The sequence below is a fragment of the Wyeomyia smithii genome, chromosome 2 (assembly GCF_029784165.1).
Source record: "Wyeomyia smithii strain HCP4-BCI-WySm-NY-G18 chromosome 2, ASM2978416v1, whole genome shotgun sequence".
NCBI lineage: Eukaryota > Metazoa > Arthropoda > Insecta > Diptera > Culicidae > Wyeomyia > Wyeomyia smithii.
This window is the reverse complement of record NC_073695.1, coordinates 25175141-25200428: the sequence shown is the minus strand read 5'-3', so window position 1 is coordinate 25200428 and position 25288 is coordinate 25175141. Positions and strand designations below refer to the sequence as shown.

The 25288-nt window shown below is 42.7% G+C and overlaps 3 protein-coding genes across 3 annotated transcripts; all 3 read right to left on the bottom strand.

Moving 5' to 3' along the window:
* Positions 1-14020: 14020 nt before the first annotated feature.
* On the bottom strand, positions 14021-14590 carry LOC129719533 (uncharacterized). Its single transcript, XM_055670927.1, has one exon. The coding sequence runs from the start codon at positions 14588-14590 to the stop codon at positions 14021-14023; it is 570 nt and encodes a 189-aa protein (XP_055526902.1).
* Positions 14591-15636: 1046 nt separating this feature from the next.
* Positions 15637-16359, bottom strand: LOC129719531 (uncharacterized). Its single transcript, XM_055670926.1, has one exon. The coding sequence runs from the start codon at positions 16357-16359 to the stop codon at positions 15637-15639; it is 723 nt and encodes a 240-aa protein (XP_055526901.1).
* Positions 16360-19435: 3076 nt separating this feature from the next.
* On the bottom strand, positions 19436-24897 carry LOC129719530 (uncharacterized). The gene is made up of 6 exons (XM_055670925.1): positions 24400-24897; positions 22565-24327; positions 21488-22349; positions 20792-21442; positions 19921-20043; positions 19436-19714 (listed from the first exon to the last, which is right to left on the bottom strand). Exons 1-6 carry the CDS (start codon positions 24895-24897, stop codon positions 19436-19438), a joined length of 4176 nt encoding a protein of 1391 aa, XP_055526900.1.
* Between the last annotated feature and the right edge of the window lie 391 nt (positions 24898-25288).

The window sequence follows — 25288 nt, the reverse complement described above, 5'->3', positions numbered from 1 at the left end:
TATGGAATGGAACCACCTTCCCAGTTCCCCTCTGGTCCAAGAATTTTGCCAACTGATGATCGTATTCTGACGTACAAATGCGAAAAATTCATTAAAGGCAATTGGTCTTTCATAAATATCACCGTTTGTTGCGCCCACCTTAGCCAAAGAGTCCGCTTTCTCATTACCCGGTATCGAGTAGTGAGAAGGGACCCACGCTAAGGTAATGTGAGTAGATTTTTCGGATAAAGCACTCAGATGTTCCCGTATTTTCCCCAGGAAATACGGAAAGTGCTTAACATCTTTCATCGATCGGAGAGCCTCAATGGAACTGAGACTGTCCGTAAAGATGAAATAATGGTCCGTGGGCATTTTTTCGATAATCCCTAGGGTGTACTGAATTGCAGCTAATTCTGCGACGTAAACAGAAGCAGGATTATCGAGCTTATGGGAGACGGTTAAATTGTTATTAAAGATACCGAAGCCAGTGGACCCATCATGAAGTGATCCGTCAGTGTAGTACATATTGTCGCAGTTGATGTTTCGATATTTATTGGAAAAAATTTTAGGGATCTGCTGCACGCGTAAATGATCCGGGATTCCACGAGTTTCTTCTATCATGGATGTATCGAAAAACACAGTAGATACAGAAGTATTTGATAAGTCGACACGATTTGGAATATTCGAAGAAGGGTTAATATTATGGGACATGTGATTGAAATACAATGTCATAAAACGGGTTTGAGAATTAAGTTCGATTAACCTTTCAAAATTTTCAATCACGGGACGGTTCAAGACCTCACATTTGATTAGAATACGAGAAGACAGGCTCCAGAAGCGGTTTTTCAATGGTAGTACTCCAGCTAAGATCTCCAAACTCATCGTATGGGTCGATTGCATGCAACCCAAGGCGATACGCAAACAACGATATTGTATTCGCTCCAGTTTGATCAAATGTGTGTTTGCTGCGTAGCGGAAGCAGAAACACCCGTACTCAATAACAGACAGTATCGTTGTTTGGTAAAGCCTTATAAGGTCTCCTGGGTGGGCTCCCCACCATTGTCCGGTTATTGTACGAAGAAAATTCACTCTTTGTTGACATTTTTTCATCAGATACCTCACGTGACAACCCCAGGTGCCTTTAGAGTCGAACCAGACTCCAAGATATTTGTGTACCAAAACCTGAGAAATCGTTTTACCCATTAATTGTGTTTGAAGCTGAGCAGGTTCATGCTTCCTAGAAAAAACTACTATCTCAGTCTTCTCCGGAAAGAATTCGATACCTAGCTGTAAAGCCCAAGCAGACAAATTGTCCAAGGTATCTTGCAATGGTCCTTGCAAATCGGCAGCTTTGGCTCCTGTAACAGAGATTACACTGTCGTCTGCAAGTTGTCTTATCGTGCATGAATTTGCCAGACATTCGTCGATGTCATTTACATAAAAGTTGTAAAGAAGGGGGCTTAAACATGAGCCCTGGGGAAGACCCATGTAGCCAATGCGAAAAGTTGCCAAATCGCCGTGCGTAAAATGCATGTGCTTTTTGGACAACAAATTGTGCAAAAAATTGTTCAAAATTGGAGAAAATCCTTGTCGGTGAAGTTTACCCGAAAGAATGTCAATAGAAACGGAATCGAAAGCCCCCTTAATGTCCAAAAACGCAGACGCCATTTGTTCTTTGCGAGCATACGCCAGCTGAATATCTGTTGAAAGCAACGCAAGACAATCATTCGTCCCTTTGGCGCGGCGGAAGCCAAATTGAGTATCTGATAGTAGACCATTTGATTCGACCCAGTGGTCTAAACGACGGAGTATCATTTTCTCCATCAATTTCCGGATACAGGATAGCATTGCAATCGGCCTATAAGAGTTGTGATCAGAAGCTGGTTTCCCTGGTTTTTGGATGGCGATCACCTTCACTTGCCTCCAATCCTGCGGTACAATGTTTTGCTCCAGGAACTATTGAACAAGTTCAACAAGCGCCTCTTGGCATTGCCGGGTAGATTCTTCAACAAGTTGAATTTGATTCTATCTAACCCAGGTGCGTTATTGTTACAGGACAGGAGGGCAACTGAAAATTCTGCCATCGTAAAAGGTGATTCTATCGCGTCGTGACCCGGAGACGTATCGCGAAAAAAGTTTTGCGCAGGAACAGAGTCCGGACATACTTTCCTGGCAAAATCAAATATCCACCGACTTGAAGACTCCTCGCTTTCGTTGACCGTTACGCGATTCCGCATTCTTCGGGCTGTGTTCCAAAGAGTGCTCATCGATGTCTCCCTCGACGTCTCGTTCACGAACCGACGCTAATATCCGCGTTTCTTTGCTTTAGCCAGGCTTTTAAGCTTGGTATTAAGCTCCGAATACCGTAAATAGTCGTCGGGTATACCTCCCTTCTGGAAGGCCAAAAACGCGTCGGATCTTTGCGTGTAGACATCGGAGCACTCTTGGTCCCACCACGGAGTGGGATGCCGTTCTTTGATCGTAAGCCGGGATATTTCTTCGTTTGGGCTTGCAACGCGGCGTCGAGGATTAAGCCCGCGTGGAGGTTGTATTCTTCAAGTGGTGGATGATGTTGAATCGACTCGACCGCTTTTGAAACCATTTCCTCGTATAACTTCCAATCGGCATTCCGTTTGAGGTCATACGGAATGTCAATTGGTCGCATGCGAGTTGACCCGTTAGTAATTGAAATGAGAATAGGCAGATGGTCGCTACCGTGAGGATCGAGGATTACCTTCCATGTGCAATCCAACCGTAGCGACGTCGAACATAAGGATAGATCCAAAGCGCTTGGGCGCGCTGGAAGTTTCGGGATACGTGTCATTTCACCGTAGTCATGTCGAAGTCATCGCAAAGGTTATAGATTAAAGAGGAGCGGTTATCATTGTATGGGGAACCCCAAGCCACGCCATGAGAGTTGAAGTCTCCCAAAATCAAACGTGGCGAGGGAAGAAGTTCTATTAAATCAAAGAGCAGCCGTTGCCCAACCTGTGCTCTGGGAGGAATATATATTGAGGCAATACAAAGCTCTTTACCTTGTATTGTCATTTGACATGCGACAACTTCGATGCCTGGAACCGAGGGGAGGTTAATACGATAGAAAGAATAGCACTTTTTAATCCCTAGAAGTACTCCTCCATATGGGGTGTCTCGATCAAGGCGAATAATATTAAAATCATGGAAGTTGAGATCAATATTTGAAGTAAGCCAAGTTTCACAAAGGGAGAATGCATCGCATTTGTTTTTATTTATCAAAACTTTAAACGAATCAATTTTTGGTAATATACTTCTCCAATTCCACTGTAAGACAGAGATAGAATCCTTCATATACGCTGTTGAATTAGGCATCGAAGGATACAATCGCTGCAGGGAGGGGCCATTGGGCAGTCAACTGCTTCAAAAATGATCTAACTGTTGGGAGGAATGCTGTAAGAAAAATTTTAATTGGATCGGGTACATTGAAATTTTCAAAAATCCAGTCCACAATGTCAGAAAATTTCACTAATCCAGAGTTTGTTTCATCAACTGGATGTGCAAAAGGAACAACTGGGGTTTTAGATGTTCCTGGCAGTGCTGGGAACTCCTTCTGGGACTTTAAATTTGAAAGCCCAGGAGGAGTTTGCTTCGGTTTTTCCGCAGCACTGTTTGGTTTGTTCGTACTTTTCATTACACTTTGGGTAATCTTAGGACCTTTACGGGGAAGTTTAGGAGAAGAAACATTTTTCCTCTTCCTAGACTCCCCAGGATTGGCATAAGATGTTCCCGCTGATGAATCGTCAGAATCGGTTTCATCAGAGGACAACAGATCAAAGGGGTTCGATGTTATGGTAGAAATGGTCACGGTCTTCTTCAGCATCTCAGCATAAGAACGCTTTGAACGCTCCTCAAGTGACCGCTTGATTTTATCTCTGCGCTGCATGTACACCGGGCATGTGGAGAGCTCATGCTGGTTTTCCCCACAGTGAATACATTTTTCAGCATTAACACTGCAAGAATCTTCCGCATGAGTCTCCCCACACTTGCTACATCGTGCCTTATTGCAGCAGTAGGCGGCTGTGTGGCCTAACTGCTTGCAATTGGTGCAATTCATAACACGGGGTACATACAATCGCACAGGCAGACGAACCCGGTCGATCGAGACGTGGCTAGGGAGTGCAGATCCGGCAAACGTAACGCGAAACGAGTCTGACGGAGTGTAAACTTTTTTACCGCAGACAAGAGACATGGACCGCAATTGCCTACAATCCAAAATCTTCGCCTGTGTTTCGGTATTTTTGAAGCAACCGGTTGCGCTTTTTAGGATACACTCGACAGACAGACTCGAATCGGTTATGACACCGTCGATCTCCACGTCTCGTGCGGGTATGTAAACTCGATACTCGCGTGTGAAGAGCTCAGAGCAAGCGATAGCATTGGCCTGTGCCAGATCACTGACCACGACACGGAGCTTGTTAGGTCGGACCTTGGAAATTTCGGTCACGGCCTTGTACCCCTTCGTCAGGTCTTTAGAAATTTGCAGTATGTTTAATCGCTTTGAATTCACTCCTGCCTTTGGACGAAAATAAACAGTATAGCTGCCCTGTTGAGATCCGTCCGGGTAAAGCCTGGGGCGAGGGGGGACTGGAGAATGAACAGGGGAGGGGGTAACAGAAGGGCCAGGGTCGGGGGGCTCGGGGATGGTGGCACGGGAGGCGAGGGATCTATATCCATCGCGCTAAATGTAGCGCACTAGCGCACTAGCGCCGACAAGAACACGTACCTATTTACTTCTTCCTTCCAGCAGTGGTTGTCCGATCGTTCGAAGCTGCACCCAAAGCAGCCAGCAGCACCAGTACAGCAGCACCAATACAGCCTGCAGCAGTGAGCCGGGTGTGAGATCACTCAGCACACTCGACTGTCAACTGATGGCCTTGAATTAGAAAGATCTATTCACTGTGCACAGATCAAAACTGCAGCTGGTATTATGCACCAATACAGCCAAAGTTGCGAGCCGGGTACAGAACGTAGCGACACAACTCACAATCTAGTTGGCATTTAGCGCGAATAATACACTCTTTTGTTTGGCTATTCGTACACACGGACCGGATTGTAATAGAACGACCACTTTGCACGTCCGTTTCTGTCGAGTGTTCGACGCGGAATGATCTTTATTCTTTTATTCGTATCGCTATTCATTTCTCGAAGAAAAATAACGATCATCGACAACCTTGCATAATTTTCAGCCCTTCGTAGTGCGATTCAATTGTTGTAAATAAATGAACCTTTTCCTCTTAATAATTTTTTCTGAACAATATTAAATATATCTTAGAGGTAACTGCAATGCCTACTTAGCTCCTGGTCCCGCATGCGAAGCTTTCATTCTTACTTCCTTTTAAATATAAGGTAATCGCTCCATTATTCAACTCAACAGCTATATTCATCTTATTTCTCTCATTTGTTCAATTTACCGTCAAATTTCTACAAATATTGAAAGTAAATCTCTTTGCTTCTCGATTTTGTCAAGTGGTTGAAAGTCTCACGTTGAAAATATGGTTAAATTTGACAATGATTTGATCAAATGCGTGATGAGATGAATATAGGTACTGAGATGAATAGAGGAGCAATAACCCTATATTAAATTGTACGTAGAACTCAGATTTTCGAAGAACAAGAAGCATTTACAGCATTCTGAAATCAAGCATTGTAGCAAAATCTAACCTCACAGCATGCAAACGTAACAAAATTAGCGATCCGGATATTTCGGAAAGCTATACCAAAGATGTATGATATGATACACTATGCTTATGTAAGATATAAATATTGCTTTTTCATTTCAAATTCAGTACAAACAGACTATCCATCCAAATTATCTTACTTCTTGTTATCGTAGCAAGTTTTATGAAGTCCCTGTTTCGGATTTCACCTTACAGCTTAGGCCTTCAAAAAGATTAATGTTCTCGACTACACTCTTGAAAGCCAAAATATTTGAATGTTGCAAAAAACCTTCACTTTCAGATAAGGCAATTAAAATAAAATTTGTTTTGACAACTTTCATCAGTAGTTATATGATTTTCAATGACACATGATTCAAGAAACGTTCATATAATTGAGCAATTCTCGCTGAAACCAGTTTAACATAAGTAAATTTAATATAAATCTACATAGTTGCTAGAAATAGAGAAAAATTGATAATGCCAGTTTTGTTTGATCGAATTGGATGAACCCTCGGTCGCCAAGGGGTGAAATATTTTCCAAAAAAGTTGAAATTCTAGCATTTTTCGATGTTTTATTTGAGCTATATCTCTGAAATTCGTTATGGAACCTACTACAAGTAGCACTTTTTTGTAAAGAGGAATGATAGAGCTTTCATTTGAAGTTATCATAATTTTGGCCGCCATCTTGAATTTGGCCGCCTTCTTGGATTATATCAGGAAAATGCAATTTAGACCCTGTTCGCAACTACCGATTTTCAATCTGAGACAAGCATTGGAAAGCTGAGAAAAAAACTGTTCAAGATGCAATTGAAAAATTGAGTGAGCATCAGTGTAAACCCACCAATTGAACCAATTTTCCGAACGGATTTTAGGAAGCATTCAGTGTATTCCTGTACATTTCTGAACTTTAATTTCTTGACATTTGTAGAAGTTTGCTGCACTAACACTGACACTAATTTCGTGGAAATCGGTTCAGCTATATCTGAGAAAAGTGAGTGAGTTTAAGTAGTCTTCGGAATATGTTTCTTTTCATAGTTGTATTCTACATTTTTAAACATAACAGACAAAGTAACAGTCACAATAGGGTCTAATGGGGCAACTAGACCTTCCATATGACACTGATTTAATGAAAATATTTTTGAGAAACATGAGTCAGACTAAACAGTATCCAGAACACAATTCTTCCCATAACTTTTGAACCACATGTCCAATCTCTATGAAACTCAAAACTTAAAATTTTTCAGGTAGTCCGTTAATTTAATTCCAATTTCGTTCAAATTGGTTGTGTAATTTCTGAGATAATGAACTATCGAGTTTTTCACATTTTGATAGATAACATGCAAACAAAAAATCCGATTACAATACAATTTAACAAAGATTTATGGGGCAGCTAGACCATTCATTTGAGAATGATTTTGTAAAAATCGGTCTGTGATCTGTGAGAAAATCGAGTGACATTGAAAAGTTGCTAATACACACATACCCACACATATACACACAGCTCGTCGAACTGAGTCGAGTGGTATAAGACATTCGGCTCTCTGGATTACTTTTATACCTTTGGTTATGCTAATGATTGCTTTACCTTTCTAGGAGAAAGACAAAAAGGTAAAGATCTGAATGAGATATTGATTAACCCATTATAAGGCCATGAAAATTGCGCAAGATACCGACACAAATTCAGTAAAACGTAAATAAAATGTAAAATTGATCTCCAATTTAACATTGTGCACTACTAGCAGCTTTATAAAACATGAAATGTTACAAGATACCCTCAGAGGTCTTTGCTGAGCAAAATTGATGAACAATATTGCTGGTGCAGCAAACAAAAATTTTTTTTCGTTGGTGGCAATATAACTATATCAGCAGTATAAGTATCCATATCCACAAGGTCAACAAGGTAAATCTACTAGGGATATGCGTCTGTTACAGTAGAGGCAACAAGAGAGTATCCTCAAGGAGGAGTTCTCTCTCAATAAGCTTTTGCAGCTTCGCTCCGAAGACACTTGTTGTGCTGATAACGCAGTCCGGGAGGCTGTTAACAATACCTGTCAGAGGAGCTCTCAAGAAGGGCTGACCATTAACTCTACTAAAACAGTCATTATACCTTTTACCAAACGAAGAATGCGTTCAGCCACTACTTAGATACCGAATAGGATGAGACTGAGCATGCACCTTGGAATAATTCTGGATAGAAACTGAACTGCACTGATCAACTAGATTACGTTCTCAAAAAGGCGACTCAAGCGATCAGAGCTTGCAGTGCACTGTTCGGCAAGACCTGGGTTCTAAAACCACAATTAGCGTTCTGATCTTATGTCACTACTAGCTGAATGTACCCGGCCTTGCTCGTGTAAAAATTTCTGCTTTTTCTATAATTTTCTATATTTCCATATATTTATTCAAATAATATTTCTATTTTAGTTATAAACTTGCTTATATACCACCTTTTTCGTTAATCGATGCGGAGGCATTCCAGATGCTTGCTTCATCAGCACCTTTGACGGTATCGATTAATTTACAATAAACTCAAACTACTCTGAAATTACATAATCAATAGCCTGAGGTCACCTCTGATTGTTAAAATTATTGCTTGCTATGTCTTCTCGTTTTACTTTTTTGTGTAAACAATATCAATATCATACTTATAGTTGAACATCAGTCTTCATGAAATAATTATCAATTTGGAGATACGGGGACTATGTCCACATTTTCCTCAAGTTTTGAATCACTTCTGTTCTCGATTGGAATCAAATGAATTTAATCACGGAATTTTTAACGATTGAAAGGATTGACAATTTTAGCGTGTTTCTTATGCAATTCTATATTTCAGACTGATACTGACCGATTGAACTGGACACTGCTGTGGGTCAGTGTGGTGAATATAACACACGAACATCCACGATCGTGAGTTTCTATTGCTCTTTGATAAGCATATTTTAAGAGAGAATATTGACATTGCGTACCAGTGTTGCTAACAATTATGGAACGATCGTTTTTAAACATGCCGGCCGCCTTGAAACCAGACCGGTTTCAAACTTTGTTTTGCTTAAATTATTTTTCTAGAATTATTCTTCTCTCTAACCTTTTAACCATTTTACAATTTCACTTAACGTCTTCTAACATGATTAATTTAATGGATGTAGTATACTGACATTTTTTTTGTGTAACTGGAACAACTTACCCCACAGGGCTTATACGGCGCCTGCTACTTGCTTCATGATGAGGACGCCTGGTGGAATTCTCGAAGATGACGAGATGAGTGTGACTATGGCTTGAACTTCTTTTGACGTGGGACTACGTCTTTGTTTACTATACTGGGATGCATTCTGTAAAATTGGAAATGAAACTAGCAAATGTTGCGTCAGATTTCAAACGTTAACAACAGCATAACCACATGATGGATAACAATAACCAATATGTTGTTGGATAGATAAAATGTATAACAATTTTGTAATATGCTAGTTATCACTCTAATTTCATTGCTAAGCGGTTAAATTGTTAAAAAGTTCCAATGACAAATTTACGCGAGTAATGAACCAATTACATGCGAGCATTCCTAGCACAGACGAGGTGAATGGACACCAACCATTCCCAATGGTATTCACTGTATCAATCTCGAAAAAAAAATGACAGAGTCTCCCCGTCCCAATAGGTCAATTTATTTTTGCTCCTATGAGCTTAGACTAATATGATGTCTCGAAGGTAAAAGTTTTCCGAAAAGTTTGAAACAACACCCATCCTTGAACAATTTCTAAACCTGCGTGTTAGGTTCTGAAGAACCTAATAAAAACTGATGTCTTGAAAGAAAACATGCCGGTAAAAGCAACAGTACCAGTGGAGTAAGGAACCGCAGGTCTCTCGTCGTCTATGATTGCAGCGGTGCTCTTCTATTCGTACATTTCAGCGGTGCACTTCTATTCGTACTGCAGCGGTACTGTTCGTACTGCAGCGGTACTATTCGTATTGCAGTGGTACACTTTTGTGCGTACATTTCTATTTGTGTGTAATCGCGGAAAAATTGCAATGCTGCTGTTGATGGTGATTGAAAGTTTATCTCATAAATATGATTACCATAAATTACTCAACAAGAATTGTAAATTTTTGCAAAGGATATATATTTAATTTTATCTTCGATATTCACTAAATAATCGAGACCGGATAGTATCAAAAGAGTAAATTCCTAAAGATATACATTTATAGAAGCGTAAGAGCCAGCGAATGATTGTGAATTTTTTGTTTATTTACTAAGATTCATTCAGAATCTATTTTTACATTTCAAAATTGTTAGATGATATATTATTATTCTAAGCTTTACCATAACGAACGTATATCAGCTGTCTTCATCATACAGCGAATATAGTTGTAGGCAAATGAAAAGGATTGTCAAGCAAAAAACAAAAATGGAATTGTTGATTGCTAAGATTTTTGCTGGAACTTATCAAAAATTTTGTTTAAAATATCTTTTTATGTTTGCCAATTAATGAACCTTTGTGAGGGCTTCCTTATTATTTTGAAAGTAAGATCTATATTATAGATTTGATTTAATCAGAGTTAAATAAGTAATATTGGATTTGGTTTTTGAGGATATAGAGGTAATTTTGACTGCGTGCGTCAAATTACGAGAAATTCTTGGTGCTTCTTCAACGAGCACGATATGCTTGTGCCTTGTCAAATACATGTTGTTTGCACACACAAAAAATACTACAGGCATAATATCGCCAAATATAAACGATATTTTTCGAGTGTTGTTGAATATATTTCAAAAATTGATTTCCAGAGGAGGCTGAAAATAAAAATACGTACAGCCGCTGAGCAAACACATTGATTCTGTTTGCAGACTCTGTATATTTTGTAACAAAAAATCCCCTAATTACAGTATTAAGTCCCACGTCACCATTTCATACAACCCTAGGGCTGTAAACCTTGTAGTATTTCGTAGAGTGTTAGGTGTTGATTGACAAATAGGGCTGATCAGACCGAATTTCAACCAACTGACTGACACTGATGGGAGCCTATAACATAGTTGCCTCAGGAACTGATTGATGCTGAACTTGTTGCTGGTAACGATATGATGTGATTAGTTTACTTTCCATTGGACGATGACCCTTGCAGTCAACGTAAACGCCGCGTGCGTCGAACTTCATGCTTGTTACCAAACCAAGGATACTGGACCCTTCCAGTATGATTTCTATACTAAACCGACATGCTTGCATGCAATGAATCAATGGTTGATTGAAGATAAAGGGATTGACTGCTAATGATGATTTCTGACCCGTGGTGGGACAGAGCAACCTATGGGAGACAAAAATTCCTTGAGCTTTTTGAATTGTCATATTAAACAAAAACTTAACTGGCCCGCGGAGGTACTCACTAGGGAGCCCTCCGCAGCGTTGCAGCAGGGAACTTAATATCCGTCTGCTGTTGATTGATGAGTGTTGTCACGAATCGGAAGTACACAAATTTTTGAGATTCCTCTGTCGAAGCAACCATCCTTCGTGCGTACTGTAACTACTCTGATGTTGCCGTCTTGTCCGGCAAAAATCTTCACTACCCGTGCCAAATGCCACTTTAGAGGTGGTGCATTTTCGTCCTTAAGCAAGATCGTCCACTTTGTACGGTTGTGAAGGTCGGACAAATATTGAGTGCTCCACTTTTTCCAAAGCTGCTGTGTGAAACTCTGGGCACGCTGCCACATCGATAACCGATTAAATGGAACATCCTGCAAATCAGGTTCTGGAATCGCTGTCAACGGACGATGCACTAATAAGTGCCCAGGAGTAAGTGCTTCGAAGTCGTTAGGGTCGCTGCTTACAGGTGTCATTGGGCGGGAGTTCAATACAGCCTCGATTTGTGCAAGGGCGGTTTGCGTTTCATCGACGTTTAGTGTCCTGAGTCCGATGGTTTTTCTGAAGTGTGTCTTGAACGATTTGACCTGCGCCTCCCATAACCCACCAAAGTTTGGTGAGCGAGGGGGATGAAGCGAAAGTCGATTCAATCGCTTCCAGCATGCTTGGTGATTGACTCTTGGAACTGCCGACTATAAAACAGTTTATAAAGCTCCATCAGTTCTCTCTTGGCTCCAACAAATGTGGTAGCATTATCACACATTATCACTTGCGGTTTTCCTCTCCGGGCAACAAAGCGTTTCAATGCCGCTAGGAAAGCTGCAGTAGTCAGGTCGGTCACAAGCTCTAAGTGGACCGCTTTGACAGCCAAGCAAACAAATATAGCAACGTAGCATTTTACTGGTCTGGCCTTACGATTAGGATAACTAATGAGGAATGGTCCACAATAATCCACTCCAACCTTTAAGAATGGTGACGACGGTGTTACTCGCTCTGGGCGAAGATCTGCCATCAGTTGTTCTGAAACCTTCGGCTTATTTTTGAAGCATGCAATGCATTCGTGAATGACTCTTCTAGCCAAGCTATGAATTGAGGTTGGCCAAAACCTTTCTCTTACAGATGCAATTAATAGTTGCTCTCCTGCATGAAACAACTTGAGATGATAGTGCCGCATAATCAACAATGTTAGTGGATGATGGTGGTTCAAGATAAAGGGATGCTTTCTTGATTCTAAGATTGACGCATGTAGTAACCGGCCGCCAACATGAATCAAACCATCGCTGGATAGCTGCGGACGTAGGCTCACGATTGAAGACCCTTCTTGAACATGGCCATATTTCGTCAAACTGCGAAGTTCTGCTGAAAAACACTCCTTCTGTGACAGTCAAACCAGGACAAGCATTGATTTCTCTAGTTTTTCGTGTGAAATGATGCCTAGTTTCCGTTGTTGGCGGTTACAAGCTTGCGAGTTGAACCGAAAGCGTCTGAGCAATGCAACTAACCGGACAAGATCCGTGTACGACGATCCGATGCTGAATAGTTCACTTGGTGGAAGTGCTTGAGTGGGAAACGACGACAATCGTTCTTCTAACAAGGTGGGCTCAAGCTCTTCTTGGTTTGATTCCTCCGTTCGTGGCCAATATTCTTGTTTTTGACACAACCAATGAGGACCCTGGAACCACGAAGATTGGTACTGCAATTGAGCAGGGGACATCCCCCTGGAAATGAGATCTGCGGAGTTCTCTGTACCAGGCACATGGTTCCAAACTCCATCCCTTGTAATATGTTGTATCTCGGATACACGATTTGCGACAAAAACTTGCCATTTTGATGGTCGCGATGCCACCCAGTGTTTGACTATCATGGAGTCAGTCCAGAAGAATTGCGGTTTAAATGGAGCATTACAGGCAAATTTTTCGTAAAGATGGCTGAGCAGAAGGGCAGATGAGAGCTCTAACCGAGGAATGGTTAACTTTTTCTTTTTGGTTTTCAAGTTTTCTAGGGGAGCTACTCTCGATTTTGAAGTGATAAGAGTTATTGAAACGGTTCCATCTGATGCGGTACAGCGAAGGTACAAACATGGCCCGTATGCTACCTCAGAAGCATCGCAGAATCCGTGCAACTGAATCTCTTAACAATCGCTACTGCAGCCTATCCAACGAGGAACTGACAACGACTCCAACGCTATCAGGTTTTGTTTATACTCCTTCCAAATTAACTGTAACGATTCATCCAATGGATCGTCCCAGCCGCATTTCAAACGCCACAGCTGCTGAATAATTATTTTCGCCTGCACTACAACTGGTCCCACTAAACCAAGCGGGTCGAAAAGGCATGCTGCGTCTGAGTGGATGCTCCGCTTTGTGATAGACAGTGTGTTTGATCGCCATTGTGGAAAGTTAAAGCAAAAACTGTCAGATCTGGTGTCCCAACGAAGTCCAAGGGTCTTTACTATCGCACTAGATGAATCTAACTCCAGAGTGGTCCGATCATCCTTTAGATGCTTAGGAAGATTAGCAATCAGCTGAGCAGCATTAGAATTCCACTTTCTAAGGGTAAATCCTGCTGAGTCGGTCACCTCGATTACCTGACATCAACCTTTTAGCTTGTTCGAAATCATCAGCTCCCGATAACATGTCATCTACGTAGAAGTCCTTTTGTATTGCTTCGGCACCTAAAGGGTGTGTAGATTGGAAATCCTTCCCCAACTGCGTGAGACATTTTGTTGCAAGATACGGTGCACACGCCGTGCCGTATGTGACGGTGGTAAGCTCGTATGTCTTGACTGGACCTTGGGGTGAATCCCTCCAGAGAATCCTCTGCAAGTGCTGGACTGATGGCTGAACTCGAACCATCCGATACATTTTGGCAACGTCAGCGACGAGAGCAAAGTGACGTAAACGGAAGCGCATGGTGATCGAAAATAGGCTGTCCTGAACGACTGGTCCAACCATGAGTGCGTCATTCAAGGAGATGCCAGTTGAAGTGCGACATGAACCGTCAAAAACAACACGAAGCTTTGTTGTCGTGCTGTCTGGTTTTAACACAGCGTGATGAGGCAAGTAATACACAAGCTCCGATGCAGGGTTCGTCGTCGACTTCCTTCATGTGGCCCAATAGTTGATACTCGTGAATATACTCACTGTACGTCGCCTTCAGCTCAGGACTCGAATCAAATCTTTTTTCCAATCTAGTAAATCGCCTTAATGCTAAGGTTTTGGATTCTCCCAGCTTCGAAATCGTGGTTTCCTTCTTTGGCAGAGTAACCACAAATCTTCCTTCGGAGTCACGGATGGTCGTACGCTCAAATAGCTCTTCACAGGCGGTCTCTTCGATTGAATAAGTACTGCTTACATAGCAGGCCTCTAACTCCCAGAACTTAGCAATCAGTTCTTGAAGATTAACTGTCGAACTGATGAACGTTGATGTTTGGGGGGTACGAATTTGATCAAGAACTCTTCCCGAGATTATCCAACCGAACACGGTTTCTTGGAGAGTTGGACCATCTTCGCTCAACTTTTTCTTCCCTGAAGCTAGTAGATCAAAGTATACTTCGGCCCCAATGATCATGTCTACTGGTCCAGGTTTCCCAAACGATGGATCTGCCAAAATAAATCATTGGGGAAGCAGACAAAGGTTGATTTCAACGGGATTTATTGGTAGAGCTCTGGTGATCCTTGGAAGGATGTAAAATTTCATATTTTCGGCAAATGACGAAATCGAGGGGAGCCTCGGCAGAATGTTTGCTTCAACGCATTTGGTTGATGGTATGCTACTGTTTCCGATTCCTTGAACGCGTAAGAATACTGAAGACTCTCGAAATTTCAGCCTCTTTGAAAAACTCCTGGTCATGTAGCAGTATTCGGAGCATGAATCCAGCAAAGTTCTAGCGAACGATGTGTTGCCAAATTGATCCTGCACACGAACGATGGCAGTAGACAGGAGAACTTGGTGCGTTGAAGCTCGAGCAACGCTTTCGAAAGTTGTTGTTATGTTTCGGTCTTCGGTGGTTGGTGGGTGAGTATTGGGAGACATTGTGCGAACAATGGGATATGATGTTGTAGGTTTTTGCTCTGTGAGTGGTTGAGTGAGTGTATTTTGTGTCTGACCTTATGGTTTAGAGTGTGTTTGTTGTGGTTGTGGGGCTGCAGTTTGTGGTCTACCTTGTCCTTGCGGAACGAACGGTTTTACTGGACGCGAAGAGGCTACTCCGCTGTCGTAATGTAGAAGAGTATGATGCTTCCTCCCGCATCGATTACAGGAACCACGAGAACAACTCTCCGCGAAATGCCCAGTAGATAAGCAGTTTCGACATAATCGCTTCTTGCTCACTTCTTCCACACGTTGCTTTACTGACATGGACAGAAATTTCTCGCACCGGAACGCGAGGTGAAACGAATCACCACACAACAAGCACCTTTTCGATGACTGTACAGATGTATGTGCCACAGCCAACCGCGGACGTCTTATCTCGTCTGTATTGGGGTTATTCGGAGCGATGGACTGCAGAACCGTACATTGGTCACGAGGAAATTAAATCAAGAGCTCAAACTTTGGAACCTCCTTGGAGTTATGATGAGTCTCCCATTGTCGAAGAGTAACCGAATCCATGTGAGCTAAAATCGTTGACCAGTTCGCATTTCTCCGATTTTTGCAAGCATTTGTAAATTCTTGTCAAACTCATTGATGAGGTAATTAAGAGAGTCACAACTTTCTCTTCGCATGGGCTCAATAGCAAAAAGTGCATCCATATGGGCCTTTACAATCAGCTTTTTGTTTTCGAACCTTTTTTCCAGCATCCTCCATGCCACGTCGTAGTTGTCTGCCGAAAGTCCAACAGAATTGATTTCCTGAAAGGCATCACCAGCGACCGACGATCGTAAATACGTGAACTTGTCGACATCGTCGAGCTGACGGTTGTTATGTATCAAACTCCGGAAGGTGTCTCGGAACGTGACCCAGTCCTTTACCTTACCGCTGAACGTTGGCAACTTTATATCTGGTAGCTTCACCCTTGAACCTTGTGGTTGTGCTACAGCGGGTGCATCATTATGAGCAGATCGTCCTGCTGGTGCATCTGCTTTTGACCGCAAAGATATGAGTGCCGTTTTGATCTCGTAATACTCCTCCTCTGCAACTCGAATGGCTTCATTATATTCTGCTTCACGCTGGGTTGATAGTGCTTCCAAACGCTCTGCACGTTGTTCAGTAGACTCCTTCTTGTCAGGCTTCTCATCTTCTTCATCGATGATTAATTCGATTTTGCGACGGACGGTGTAAAATTTCCTCATCGCATTCTCTAATGTTTCCAAACGAACATCGATTTGTTTCTCGTGCATATGTCAGCTTGAAAATCTTGAACAAACTTCCCTATGGTTTTGATGGACGAACGCAACTGCCGCTCATGTTTTTTCAGCTCCTTCATGTCTTCCATTTTGCACTCCACTACTCTTATCACAATGTTGCAGAGCTGCTGATCAACGTTTCTTGAGAAAAAGTTGCTGGAATGATCTTAACTTTTATCACTCAGTTAAAACGTTTGCGCACTTTCAGAGTACATTTAGTCTTTATCACTTGATTGTTCAGCAGCACTGCAACTTTTCAAACAATGTCACTAAGCACTTCGTTCAATATTCCGATAATCAGCAAAGCACAATTAGATGAATTGACTGAGCCGACCGATTGCGTTCGCGATTGACAAAGGGACCAGATCAGGAAATTTGTCTGCAGCAGTGAACCCAACAACTTCGAACTTGCCAACAAAGTCAAACGTAACTCTGAACCAGGAGATAATAATCAAACCAACTCATAAATCTTAGAAGAAATACGCTCATGCATTTAGGATCAACCATTTATTTCGCACAATGTATAACTCTACCCTAACCAACATGCGTATGCGCTTCATGCAAATAACGCCAGCACGGACATGCAATTTGTACTTCCCAGCGGTATGATGAAATCCAGCAGCAGACACCCCACAAGTGTCCGAATTTGTGATGATGATGACGAATTTTGGTGATGATCGATCCCGCGTACGACGCCACGCTCAGCATTTAGCGATGGCCGCCCCCGGCCAATTAAAGATGAACAATAGATCTTCAGAGACGCCTTTGTCGCTATAACAATACAGCAATTAGCTACCACGCGAGAAGTTATTTCGCACTGACAACGCCAAAATTGGCAATTTTACACTACGCGCACTATGAGTTCTTTATCCAATCGAGCAATCCGGGTAAACCGGCTCGAAGGACCAATGTTCTCGATCGGAATCAAATGAATTTATTCACGGAATTTTTAACGATTGAGAGGATGGACAATTTTAGCGTGTTTCTTATGCAATTCTATATTTCAGACTGATACTGACCGATTGAACTGGACACTGCTGGAACGATCGTTTCTTAACAACTTCCAATGCAGAAAAACAACCTTCACTATTCCGTTCGGGCACCAATTTTCGGTTTTGGGGAGTCAGCTCTGACCCATGAACCTAATATCAGGGAGTATTTGAATATTTTTCGTCTTGAATTTGTAAATAGCGTTGGACGCCCGTTGTCATTTTCAAACCAACGTTTCAACATTTCGTCCAACCTTCCTTTGTATTCTAGTAACCGTTCCAGAAAATGTAATCCGCCATGTACGATTTAAAAATTTGCGCCGGACATGAATATTTGGATTCTGGACGTTATCTTGATGTCGAAATTATTTATATTGCAGAGCATATATTCGTTTTTCATCAATTCCGAAACCGGAAGTCGCCATATTGAATTTAAAAAAATGTCGTGGGACTTTTATTTCTGGTTTTTAAAGGTCATCCTGGTTCCGGAAATACTAATGTTTGGAGGTTTGCAAAACTTTTTTACAGTTGTATACAGCTTACCAGAAACCAAAAGTCGCCATCTTTGTTTTAGAAAAACATCGGACATCATATTCCGGTCCCTACACATCAACTTCTGGCCATGACTGACCGAGGGCATTCAAGTTATCGTACCTTTTCAATAAATCCCCATAGGCCAATAAAAGACCTGACTTTCTTATAAATTAAGACCCCCTTCCTCTTTAACAGCTGCCCCTTTCTCTTTTCGACATCATGTTCCGGTCTCTGAAAATCAATTTCCGGTCTCCAGACATGACCAAAGGTTTAAAAACTATCGTATGCATTCAGCGAATTCCCATATTGCATGAAAAAACTTGATTTTCTGACCAATTAAGACCCCCTCCTTCTTTGGGGGTTGCTCCTTCCCAATATTTCTATGACCACTTCCTTTGTACAAAGAACACGTATGTCAAGTTTGGTTGAAATCGGTACAGTCATTCGAGAGTTATACTGGAACATACATACATACATACAAAACTTTAAAAAAAAAATAGCTGGATTTTATGAGCTCTTATCTTATTTGATCGATGCTCTTAACCAAATTTTAATTCGGTAATAGTTGAGCTTCAGCAACTTTTCCAAACATACCTATTTTTTATCTAAAACGCTAGATTGGACTCTCCGTTATCAAATCATGCAAGAAACATGTCAAGCAATCGTTCCAAAAACGGATCAAAGCAGGTTGGATGTGTTAAAACACTTCTCTAGAAACATTTGCACGAAAGCCGATTTTTGACTGCAAACAGACGTCACTACGTTTCAAAAAAGGCCAACCTGTTTGGAAATACATGATCGATTTTCGTATGACGACGTCATTCCGATTCCGAAAATACCCATATTGCCATTCAATTAATTAATTATTTAATTTTGCCAGATTTCCAGAAACCGGAAGTCGGCAACCCAAGTTTCAAAGTATCGTCAGACACCGATAACCGGCTCTTAAGAGTCATTTTTGCTCCGAAAATACCAATATTGGGGGGTTTGTGAGCGTTTTCCAGAGTTTCAAATGGCTTCCCAGAAACCGGAAGTCGCCATCTTGGATTGAAAATGGCATCAAACACCATGTTTCGGTCTCTGGACATCAACTTCCGGCCTCCAAATATGACTAAGAACCCGAAAATAATCAAATTTCAATAAAAGGTTTCCATTATGTATGAAAATTTATTACTTTTGACCCCCTCCTTCTTTAAGGGTGTTGAGAACTGATCCAAAATTCTCGGGGGTGGTTCCTTTTCTTGGTGAGTGGACTGTATCCAAAATTCGAAAAGCACGTGAACAATTTCCTTGGTGAGCGGCAATCTAGCTATACTGCCGATGGAAGCAGCGTTGCCTCTTGGGCCTTCCGTCACTAAATAAATGACACTCCACTGTTCGAAAAACTACCTTAACTATTTATTCTACACGTATTTTATATTAGCAACTTGTTTTATTTTCTACCCGATTTATTTTCTACTTAACATATCTTGGGTATTTTAATTTACGTTGGATAACTATGTTTTCTGGAGCGATTGGCGAATAAGAATGACTCCTTCCTCTGCAGTCTAACTGGTTTTGTTCAGCTCTAGAAGCCACCGGCGCCAAAGAAATCCGCTCTTCTCAGGTGGAACATCACGAAAACGGTCCGTAACAACCTCCGGGATGATGATGCACTGATGCTGGTGACACTCATGCAGTTGCTTGTCATCGCACCGCCCTGACGTCCCATGCAGCAATTGTTGTTGAATACCGACAGGGGTGGTTCGCTGTGGTTTGTGATATTTACTACGGTTGTGATATTCGAAGTAGCCAACATCCTCGCCCGCGCTGAAATTGCTGGATTTCTGAAACGAAAAGAGAAAAGCCTTTCGCGCACCAGGTGAACGGGCTACGATGTGCCAACACTATTGGGAGTTGTCCTCTACTGCTGATGATGCCGGCAGTATGCAGATCTTTTCGACGGGTCTTTTTAAATTTCCAGCTACAGTTTTTTTTTCTACCCAGCTTCCATTTAATTGGTGGTAGGTTTTCCTCCCGTATAACGACTAACTGTCCTTCGGTAATCGGAACTGCAGGACGCCAACGCTTGGTTCTTCCTTGCAGTTGGGCTAAGTACTCCAAGTGCCATCTCTTCCAAAACTCCTGCAGCTTCTTTTGCATGACCTGCCAATGCCTGAGTCGATTCATTGGAATAGTGGAATAATCTGGATCTGAGAGTTGTTGCAGAGATGTTCCAATAAAAAAATGACCTGGTGTCAGCGGCTCAAAATCGTTGGGGTCATCAGACATGGGTGTCAACGGTCTTGAATTAAGACAGTCTTCAACTTGCGCCAGAAGAGTGCTCATGTCTTTGATAGATGCAGCGTGATCCCCGAGAACCCGCACTAAATGGTATTTAGCTGATTTAACTGCCGCTTCCCATAAGCCACCGAAATGGGGAGCACTCGGTGGGTTCCTTCGTTTGCACATTCCTTCATCACGCACTCTTGGTGTTCCTTACTACGTACCAGTTCGAACAACAATTTCAACTGGTCTCGAGCTCCAACGAAATTCGTACCATTGTCCGAGAATATTTCCAAACATCTACCTCTCCTCGCGATGAATCTACGCAATGCCTTCAGAAAACACTCCGTAGAAAGGTCTGTCACAAGCTCCAAGTGCACTGCCTTTGTACACATACAAACAAACACCGCAACATAGCCCTTCACAGCTGTGCGGCGAGGTCCTGGGCGCACATAAATAGGACCGAAATAGTCCACCCCAGTTTTGGAAAACGGGCGGGCGGCAGTAACTCGCGCTGCCGGCAACTCCCCCATCAACTGTTGGATTGATTTCGGTTTAACTCTGAAACATCGCTGACAATTATGTACAATCTGTCGTGCTACGGTGCGACCACCCAACGGCCAGTATTTTAATCTCACCGTACCAAGCAGTAATTGCGGACCTGCGTGTAGTAACTTATGGTGGTAATGCTCAAGAAGAAGCCTTGTGAATGGATGCCTTGCTGGGAGCACAACGGGGTGCTTAGTTTCCTCGTTACTAAGTGAATTGGCTAGTCGTCCTCCAACTCTAATTAATTTCTCCTCTGACATTACCGGGTTAAACCAGCGTAACGGTGAGTTCCGTTGTACAACTGAATTGTTCGAGGATGCCTTCCACTCGTCCACAAATACCTCTCTCTGCACGCAACGAATCAACATCTGCTCTGCCAATTTCAGCTCCGATGCCTTTAAGAAGCCACTCCGCTCATTTCGCTCCACTCCTTTGGAACGATCCAGACGTCTACAAAAGTGTGCAGTACACCTCAAAAGCGCTGTGAACGTCGAAAATTTCCGTACGTACCAAGAGCTAAATGCTTCCTGCTGGCTTGTGCAATGCAGAACCGAACGACGAGCTTCTCGGGTTACATCCTCTGTAATAGACTCGGCTGGCTGCTCTGGCCAGAATTCCCTTTCTGCTTTGAGCCACGCCGGGCCTTCCCACCAAAGAACGTTGTTCTGAATTTGATTCGGGTTAATTCCCCGTGAGGTAAGATCGGCAGGATTCTCTAATCCCGGAACATGCCGCCATATCTTATTTTCGGTAAGCACTTGGATTTATGCTACCCTATTAGCTACAAAGGTTGTCCATGTTGACGGCGCACCCTTGATCCATCTGAGGACGCAGGTGGAATCCGTCCAAAAGGTCATTTCCATGTCCATTTTCAGAGCCTCAACCACTTGTTTCGATAGTTCTGCCGCCATGCGTGCTCCGCATAATTCCAACCTTGGTATGGATTGGCATTGCAGCGGTGCCACCTTAGATTTGGAAGTGAGTAGTGCGACTGAAACATTTCCTCCTGTATCTATGCTTCTGACATACGCACACGCTCCATACGCACGCTCGGACGCGTCTGAAAACACGTGCAGCTCCACGGAGACTGCTTTCGGTTGAATCACACAACGACTTATCACCAGCTCGTTCAACAATAGTAGCTGACCGTGAAAATATCTCCAATCACCTTGAACCTTCACTGGTAGGGGCTGATCCCACCCCAATCGGTGATCCTTTTCATCCTTCAAGCACCACAGCAACTGCATAAACACCTTAGCAGTTGTTATCACCGCTCCAAACAAGCCCAGCGGATCAAAAAGTGTAGCGATGATCGATAGAATTCTGCGTTTCGTTAGTGTTTCGCCCTCAGTTGAATCTGGTACCTTGAACCGAAATTTAAATATGTCCGTGTTTGGATGCCAGATGAGTCCCAACGTTCTTTCTGCTGGATCTGAATCCAGTTGGTATCCCTCGGTCCTTACCACTGCTAAATTGTCCTCTGACATGCCTTGCAAGGCTGAGGGACTATTTGACGCCCACTTCCTCAATCGAAAGCCGCCCTTCTGCAGCATTTTCTCTAACTGCATTTTTAACCTTAACGCTGTTTCCTCATCATCGACCCCAGTCAAAACGTCGTCCATATACACATCTTGATCCACAGCCTTGCTGCGAGAGGAAAATGTGTTCGCTCATCCATAGCGAGTTGTTTGAGAGTCCAGGTTGCTAGAAACGGTGCGGGCCTGGTTCCGTACGTCACCGTGGTTAGCTCATATGTTTCGGCATTTTTGCTGCTATCTGTTCGCCACAAGATGCTTTGAAGCGGCCTATCCGCTGCGTTAATTTCAATTTGCCTAAACATTTTCTCGACATCAGAAACTAACATGATTTGCTTCGTTCGACTACGGAAAATAATCGATCGGAGATCCTCATGTACTACTGGCCCCGTCAGTAATATATCGTTTAGCGACACTCCGGTTGCCGTTTTACAAGACGCGTCAAATACTACCCTGACCTTAGTAGTAGTACTCTCTTGCTTAAACACCGGATGATGTAGTAAATAGCAGCGAGTTCCTTGCTCTAGGGAACGCGTTTCCACCTTACGCATATATCCCAGTTGTAGGTATTCCTCCATAAACTGATCGTACTGCTGCCGCAGCTCTACGTCCTTCAGTAACCTACGTTCTAATCCTTGCAGTCGCCGAAATGCGATGTCCCTTGACTCGCCAATCTTTGCCAATGCGCCTTCAACCTTGGGTAGGGAAACTGTGTACCGACCATCGGAACCTCGTTTCACAGTTTGAGCAAACTGCTCCTCGCAGCGTAACTCTTCCGGAGAATAATTTGTGGGAGGACCAATCTCCTCACAAGACCAAAACCGACTTAATAATTCTTCCAGACCGACCGCCATATTGCAGGAAGTAACCGAAATATGTTGGAAATTATCCACCGCACCGGAAACTACGCATCCAAAGACTGACTCCGTCAGCATCGGTAGATTTTCTCCCAGCCGAACCTCATTTCCGGTGTTAAAAAATGAAAAGAAATGCTGTATGCCTAGCACCAAGTCTACTGCCTTGGATACGAAAAATGCTGGATCCGCTAGTTCGACACCAGTCGGAATTTGCCATTCAGCCAAATTCACATTTGTTATGGGGAGATTGGCCGTCACTTTAGGCAACAGTAGAAATTCCATTCTACGCGTGAAGTCTGTTACTCGAGACTTGATGGTGGTGTTTGCTGTTTGTTTTACCCTTGTACTCGAGTCGCCAATTCCGCATACTGCCACGTCAGACCTTTGACGTTTAAGTTTCATTTTTTGAGCCAATCCTACTGTCATAAAGTTGCATTCGGAGCCGGAATCTAGTAAAGCTCTCGCTGGAAAACGAAAGCCTTGGTCGTCTTCCACCAATACGACCGCTGTAGCCAGCAGCACTGATGATATGTTATGACCAGATACATTTGCAGACACTTGAGTACCCGATGTACTAGCAGCCTGCGATGACAACTCTTTGGTTACACCACTGTCCTTGCTAATCCTTTCCTTAGCAGCATGGTTGCTTTCAGCTCTGAAGCATACCAACGTGTGATGCTTTTCCTTACAGATGCGGCAAATGTATTTTGATGGACAATCCGAAGCCCTGTGCCCCTTTTTAAAGCAATTCCTACAAAGAGAATGCGTCCGAAGTAGTTTTTCCCGGGCAGACACCGTAAGCCGCTGAAACGCTGAACATAAATACAACGGATGCGACTCTGTACACGCCACGCAATTTCCCGTTGTGTTTTGAACAACATTATGACTATGACGCGCTGGAGTAAAACCCTTCCTAAATTGTCGTGAAAACTCTGGCTTGGCTTCCGTAGGCTTCGTGTGTAATGATCCAAGAACTCGCACCCTCCTTTGTAGAAACTCGGTCAAATCTTTCACTGTGTCATTTTCCTTCGTCGAAGAATATTCTTCCCAGGCACATCTTGTTGCGTTATCTAATCGTGTGGATAGAATGTCCAACAATAGCAGATCCTTGTAATCTACTGGTTGTATAAGCTGATCCAGTGTCTGAACAACCCGTTCAAAGCCTTCCAACAAGGCCTGCAACTCAGCGGAGGATTCTCTCGTTAACGAAGGTAGCTTGAAAAGTGCTTGCACCTGCCTTCGTTTCAGAAACTAGCTATCATTATATCGTTTTGTAAGCGTATCCCAGGCAATTTGGTAATTTGCCCTTGTAATAGATAGTGGGTCTATCAACGCTTTTGCCTCACCAGCCAAACATCCCTTTAGGTAGTGGAACTTCCCAACATCGGGTAGATCGGCCTTCCAGTGAATCAACGAAGTGTAAAGATCTCGAAAACTCAACCACTCATCAATATTTCCATCAAACGTTTGAAGTTTGATTTGTGGGAGACGAACGTGCTCAACGGTAGGTTGCTGCGTCGAATCATTGGCGCGAAGAGAAGTATTCATGGCCGGATGTTCCTCCAATTCCTTAACCTTGTCCAAAAGTGCCGAATTTACCGCATAGTACTTGTTGCCAAACTCCGACCGCTGCTGTATATAAGCTTCATCCTCTACCGTATAGTCTTCGTGAATTTCGATTTCCAAGATGACGTCATTCACCTTCTCCCACAACTCTTCTAGCTTCTCAAGTCGCACCGTCACCTGGCTAGCAGTAGTTTCAACACTGAACGCTTGTGCAAACTCACCGATATCCTTAAACATGGTTAGAAACGACTTCAATTTAGCTTGAAGCGTCTTTAGCGCGGGGGATTTTTAAGAAATGGTCGATGTCGTCGCCGGCATTGCGACGTTTACGATTTGACAGGGCGATTTGAAAAACGAATAATGGGATGTAATAATCTGTGAAGTCTCGAACTTCGGCTGAACATATACTGTAGAGCTATTCTATATTTACCTGGAGAAACAGGGTTTGTTGCAATCTCTACAAAACAGTTTAACCGGAACAGCAATTTAAATTTAAAGAAGAACAGTGCGATCAATTTCCGATATCACATCTGCCATCAAGCTCTATCAGTCTCTCACTCCAATTGCGCGACGATCATTCACATTCAAACAGTGTCGAAAGAAAATTTATTTTGTAGTAAAATTTAAA